General features: G+C 38.4%; 1 protein-coding gene across 1 annotated transcript; it reads left to right on the top strand.

Annotated features, from left to right (window-relative positions):
* Positions 1 to 249: 249 nt before the first annotated feature.
* On the top strand, positions 250 to 6,553 carry LOC121938951 (intestinal mucin-like protein). Its single transcript, XM_042482100.1, has 20 exons — positions 250 to 291; positions 822 to 923; positions 1,057 to 1,223; positions 1,316 to 1,490; positions 1,595 to 1,842; positions 1,966 to 2,149; positions 2,241 to 2,451; positions 2,554 to 2,729; positions 3,316 to 3,385; positions 4,098 to 4,198; positions 4,334 to 4,365; positions 4,454 to 4,631; positions 4,735 to 4,839; positions 4,930 to 4,970; positions 5,113 to 5,235; positions 5,354 to 5,455; positions 5,592 to 5,720; positions 5,825 to 5,864; positions 5,944 to 6,067; positions 6,204 to 6,553. Exons 3-20 carry the CDS (start codon positions 1,074 to 1,076, stop codon positions 6,412 to 6,414), a joined length of 2,400 nt encoding a protein of 799 aa, XP_042338034.1. The 5' UTR covers positions 250 to 291; positions 822 to 923; positions 1,057 to 1,073; the 3' UTR covers positions 6,415 to 6,553.
* The last annotated feature ends 396 nt before the right edge of the window (positions 6,554 to 6,949 follow it).

Here is a 6,949-nt window from a genome sequence, read left to right as displayed (position 1 = left end):
ACAACTGAAACACCAACTACAACTACATCCACTACTACAACTGAAACACCAACAACTACAACTGAAACACCAACAACCACTGCCACTTCTACAACTGAAACACCAACTACAACCACAACTACCACTGAAACACCAACAACTACAACTGAAACACCAACCACATCCACTACTACAACTGAAACACCCACACAACTAAGCCAACAACTACTACAACTGAAACACCAACAACTATAACCATTACTTCAACTGAAACACCCACCACAACCACACTTACCACTACAGCTGAAACACCAACAACTACAACACCCACTACAACAACTGAAACGCCAACAACAACTACACCCACGACTACAACTGAAACACCAACAACTACATCCACTACTACAACACACCCACTACTACAACTGAAACACCAACTACAACTACATCCACTACTACAACTGAAACACCAACAACTACACCTACTACAACTGAAACACCAACAACTACAACTGAAACACCAACAACCACTGCCACTTCTACAACTGAAACACCAACCACAACTACACCCACTACAGCAACTGAAACACCAACCACAACTACACCCACGACTACAACTGAATCACCAACAACTACAACTGAAACACCAACAACCACTACCACTTTTACAACTGAAACACCCACCACAACTACACCAACCACTACAAATGAAACACCAACCACAACCACAACCACAACTGAAACACCAACCACAACTACACCCACCACTACAACTGAAACACCAACCACAACTACAATTGAAACACCAACGACAACTACACCCACTACTACAAGTGAAACACCAACTACAACAACCACACCTACGACTACCCCTACTACGACAACTAGGGAGCCAACCACTACCCCCTGTGTCTGCATAGTTGATGGCCATCAATATAAGCCAGGTAAGACAAGACACAACAATTATCCCTTTGACAGTGATGAGCTTTGAGTCCTCTTTCTTTTTACATTGTACCACTGTTAAATTATTAGCAACAACATTTACATAATAAATAAATCTTTTTTTCTCACCTTTAGGGGAGACAATATTCCACATGAAACCAATTGGATCAGGTGTATGTCTCACAATGATATGCTCTTATATTTGTGAGCTTCAAAACAAGACTGCACCTTGCCCGACCACGACTACGACCATGCCTACAACTACACCCAAACCTCCTATATGTCCTGATTGGGCTGTAGAAGTATGTATTTAGCACATTAAAATATATACTTGCATTAATTGCAAAATATTTCAAAGCACTGATTTTCCTCCTTTTTTTTCTCTTCACATCAGCAAAATGAGACATTCATAATCTGCAACTGCACCATGGCCAAATGCATAGAGAACAACACAGTTGTAATAGTTCCATATGAATGTCCACCACTCAAGAACATCACTTGTGCTAATGGGCTGCAGCCAGTTCTTGTGTCGGATAAGTATGGCTGCTGCAAGCATTACGCTTGTGACTGTAAGCCATTTTGTGGTTAAAAAGATGTTTGACGTGTTTATGGATTGCTGTGTTTTTCTTTGAAATACATACATGGTTTTAATGTTATTTATATTTCTCTTCAGGTGTATGTGAAGGCTGGGGAGATCCTCATTACATCACATTTGATGGACTCTACTACAGTTATCAAGGAAACTGTACTTATATTTTGATGGAAGAGATTCAACCAAGACATTATTTGAGCATTTATATCGACAATGTCTTTTGTGATCCTGTTGAAGATGTTTCTTGTCCAAGATCAATAATTATATCATATAATTCAGAAGTTATCACACTCATCAATCACAACCTTCTTGGAGCTGTCGAGTTGGAGGTAAAACAATAAATGGTCACATGAAAGTAGATGGATAGATGGGATCACAATGACGGATCCTTTTATCATAGAGTGATATATTTTTTCATGTCATATGTTGTATTAACTTATTTTCCCCTTTAGGCACTGAAAAACGGACAACGTCTGAAACTACCTTATTCACAAAACAATGTTAAGGTTTTGGATTCTGGCATGAACTTGGTTTTTGAGATCCCTCGTCTTGGCGTGGTCATTACATTTGGAATAACTGGCTTTAGGGTTTTCCTTCCGAATCAAAACTTTGGCAGTAACACACAGGGTCATTGTGGTAAGAGCATATCTTTCTCCAGTAGCCAATTGGTAAATGATTTGTTTGAGGTGAGAATGTAATATTAATTGTTTGTTTACTCCGTTGTTAGGAACCTGCACTAACAACCGAGATGATGACTGCATGTTGCCTGGAGGCCGGCTGGTGAAGAGCTGTGCGGTGATGGCCGACTATTGGCCAGCTAGACACATTTACCAGCCCAACTGCCACATGCCATCTGTGCTGCCCACCGATATACCTGAACCTCCACCAACCTTAACTCCATGCAAGCCAGACTCCATATGTCACCTGCTTAGGAGCAGGTAGACACAATAAGTAGTCTATAAGTTTGACACATTGCAGTTAAAACAATTTAACTTTTCATAATTTGATTTTCATTTTTTTTGTGTGTTTTACTTTCACAGTCTCTTTGCAGCATGCCATCCCTTTGTCTCTCCTGAAAATTTCTACCAAGGTTGTGTTTTTGATAGCTGCCATGTTTCCAACCCAGCAGTTGAGTGCACAAGTTTGCAGACTTATGCGGCTGCTTGTGCTCAGGCTGGAGTTTGTCTGCACTGGAGGAACCACACAACACAGTGTGGTAAGTAAGCCCTCGTTATTTTTACCGTAAATGCTGTAAATGGGATCAGTGAAATCAAGAGGGGCAGCTCATTGATTTTACTCTTTTTGCATCTACTGCAGCAAGTTAAAAAGCAATACTCATAACCTGTTTATAAAAAGCCCTGAAATGATTTGTAATGTTAAATCTGTAGTTAAGTTAACCACCTGCATCTGTGAGTTAAAGTTCACAAGGATTGACTAAAATCATTAAATTATGTAAAATTGTTTAAGTCAGTCACATGGTAAAAGTGCTAAATAAGCTGGTTATATTGTTTACTTTGTTTTTCATTGATACATTTTTGATGTAAAAGTGGTTTATTTGCGCTTTACAAGGTGATCTTAATATAAGATCCTGTTCCTGATTCATTATTTTTGTCTCAGTCCTCATACCTGAGGATTTGCTGCGAAAACGTCACTGAAGTATTTTATTATCAGTCTCCTTATTTCAGGGAGGCAACACTAGTACACACTGAGCAGGCTGCTGCAAATCTTTTTTATATATAGTGGGAAGGCAGTGTGTATTTTAAAAACAACCAATTAAATTCTTTTTTTTTTTTCACCAACAGAAAGTGACTGCCTATCTAACAAAGTGTACAAGCCATGTGGTCCTGCTGAACAGCCAACCTGTGAAGACAAGTAAGTTTAACCCTTTGAAACTGGAACAAATTTGTTCGATTTCTCTCAAAAACATGGGGAGAAGGCAACACCAACTTAACAAGACATGGCTCAAAAATTTTGCAAAAAAATAAGGCAGAAAGATACGAAAAAATTACCTAAAAATAAGCACATAAATAAATAAATAACCACAATAAAATAATATTAGAACTGAAAAACACACACACACACACAAATATATATATAATCTATCAGATTTTAAATCTAAAACTCTTATGGTTTTATTAAAATTTTCTGGTCATTTGTCCCTTTTTTGAAAAAATGTAGATAATCCTCCCCTTTTTTTGAAACAATATTTTTAGATAATTTTCTTGTCACGTTATAATGATTTCTTGCAATTTTTGGGACATCTCTTGCCAAGTTGGTTTTAAAATAATTCAAACCAATTTGCTTAGGTTTCAAAAGCTCAAAATGCTTGTGAAAGGCGTTTGAACACAGCACAACAGATCTGACAATAAATTTTAAAAAATAAAGTTTAATTTTACAGTTCATTTTGCACATTTCCTGAAGCAAAGATAACAGTGAATAGTGGCAAAAAAAAGTGAAAAAAAAAATTGAACAGCATAGTGGCAATAAGTGGAGTAGAGTAAAATGTAATATGTGAAAAAAAAAATGTGAAAAAAAAAGAAATAATGCAAACTATGTGCTCTCTCTCGATGATTCAATATTACAGTCCAAATGAACCAACCATGAACTTCACCACTGAGGGCTGCTTTTGTCCAGATGGAATGAAACTCTTCAACAAAGAGTCTGGCATATGTGTTGATAAGTGTGGTAAGTGTGGGATGTATTCTTAAGACTTATCATTGACTAATATATATATATATATTTATTTATATATGTGTGTGTGTGTGTGTGTGTGTGTGTGTGTATAACATATCAATCATGAAGTACTCATTTTTTTAACAGGATGTCTTGATCCTGAGGGCAATCCTCGTGAGGTGAGTCTTCAGTTCATGTTCAGCTAAAATCCTAATCTGTGTTTTCTGAAAGGAGACAATAAGTCACAACTGTTTTTTATTCTTTTAGTTTAATGAGAAGTTTGAGTACAAATGCCAAAACTGCATCTGTCTGGAAGCCACCAAGACTGTGACATGCCAGCCGAAGACGTGCCCAATACCGCCTATAATAAGCTGTACTGGTGATGGGTTCATCCTTGTCAACGAAACGGATCCAGCAGACTCCTGCTGTTATACCTTTGTTTGCCGTAAGACATGCAGCATCAACGCACATTTGCTTTTTTGATTGCTTCACGTTGTTAACGATATTGATGGTTCTTAAATATTTACTATCACCGTTTATCATCTCAGAATGTCACAGCAACATTTGCCCACCCATTGACAAGAAGTGCGGGGCAGGATATGAGTCAGAGGACCGTGTTCCTGAGGGAAGATGCTGTCCAGAACGCACATGCGGTGAGCTCATTTTTTCACTTTGGTTTCATATTAAACCTAATGACAGTACTGACACTTTTACCTGATTTCCATCATCTTACCCTTTTCTAGTGGCCAAAAAAGTTTGTGTTCACAAAGAAATTGAATACCTGGTAAGTAAGAAATAGGATTCTGTAATAATTACATACATATATATATATCATGATTTGTTAATATACAATTCTTGTCATTTAACAATATCTGCTGCCCAAGTTGTGTATGGCTAAAAACACACATTTCTTTTTTGATTGCTAGCCTGGATCTCCAGTTCCTGGGCCTGAATGTCAGGAATGTTTCTGTACCCGGGAGGTGGATCCTGAAACTAGTCTATTTAAAATACGTTGTGATTTTGTGAAATGTGACGAAAACTGTGACCTGGTGAGAAAAATGACACCTGTTATACTCGCGATACAATTTGTTTTTCTCCGCATATGTTTTCTGGGAAAGTTAACACATAAACATGACTTGTCAACTTCATTCCCCACATTTCTTTCAGGGATATGAATATCAGGAAGAGACTGATTCAGATGCATGTTGTGGGAAGTGTGTACAGACTCACTGTGTTGCCAGTGTTAATGGTACCAACAAGCTCTTGAAGGTAAACTGAATCATCTCTGTTGGCTGTGATTCTACATGATAATAGTTAATAGCAGAAAGAACCTCATGATTTCAACACATCTGTGTGTGTGTGTGTGTGTGTGTGTGTGTGTGTGTGTGTGTGTACCACCCTCCAGCCTGGAGATACCTGGGCACCACCTGAGAATAAGTGTCTGCATTACACCTGCATTAAGATCGGAAACACTTTAACAACATTCAATTCTCACATTGTCTGCCCGCCGTTCAACCCCAAAAACTGCCAACCTGTAAGTATCATTTTTGACTCCCAGCAGATGAATCTGGACTGTGTGTGTCTTTGAGAACATTTGTTAGAACAAACTATGTTGATATTGTGAATTTTCCTCCTTAGGGCACTATTCAGACATCAGCAGATGGCTGCTGTAAAATTTGTGAGTATACCATTTACTTTACTTTTTGGCAGAAGGCATTTAAATGAAAACAAACTAACTGTGCGTCTGTTCTGAAAAGGTGTTGAGAAGGAGAACGGCTGCAAGTTAGTCTCCATGAAAAAACACATCACGCACAATAGATGCCAGTCTTACAGTGAGGTGGATGTGCCATATTGTGAAGGATCCTGCAACACTTACACCATGTAAGGGTGATATTATGCCTATTTCTCATCTCTCTGAATACTCACAAACCATGAGGATGAGGAAATCGAAAGTTATCTAGATGCAGTTTGTGCAGATTTTGAGTTTATTAATCAGTCCTGCTTCTACTTTCTTCAGGTACTCTGCAGCAGCAGCTGCTATGGAGCATTCCTGCACCTGCTGTAGGGAGACACGCTCCAGCCGTCGCACCATTGACCTGCACTGCCTGAATGGAGATGTGGTTGCCTTCTCGTACATCCATGTGGAGCAATGTGGCTGCGGCAAAACAGCCTGCACCAAACCTGCTGCACCACCTGCTCGCAGCAGGCGAAGCTCCAAACGGGGTTGATATAAACACCTGTCATCACAGTCATGGATGCAGGACGTATACGTTTCTGTCAATATTGTCTTAACAATCATTACATCTCTTACCAAGGAATTGCCTTTGTAGAGAGAATATTTACCAATTGATCAATTAAAATCATGCAACTCAGTTTGTCTTATCTCTTCTATTGTCTTGTTTGCTAAAAAACAACTTTTTTGTTTACTTGTTGTTTTGGTGTTTTGCTGTTTGATGTTATTCATACGCACAAAAATAACAGTTGTAATTATTTAAAAAAGCATTTATTATAAATTCACGCAGACCCAAAAGTTAAATCTTATGTGTTCCTTCAAAATAAAAGTATACTATCATTTTGTATCAAATTAAGCATGTTTGGCAAAATGAACAATGCAACTGAATCCAACAGGATGAAGCGTCATGACTAGTTTGGTAAAGACGATACGGTGAATATAGGTACAGACATGAGAGTGCTGTCCAAGGTGCTAAAGATGGAGAGAGATGGTTATCCTCTTGCATCGACAATACAGCCCTCGCTCTCTGT

Source organism: Plectropomus leopardus, unplaced genomic scaffold (genome assembly GCF_008729295.1).
Source record: "Plectropomus leopardus isolate mb unplaced genomic scaffold, YSFRI_Pleo_2.0 unplaced_scaffold3838, whole genome shotgun sequence".
In the NCBI taxonomy this organism is placed as follows: Eukaryota; Metazoa; Chordata; class Actinopteri; order Perciformes; family Serranidae; genus Plectropomus; species Plectropomus leopardus.
The sequence above is the reverse complement of the archived record's forward strand: the minus strand, read 5'-3'. Positions and strand labels throughout refer to the sequence as shown.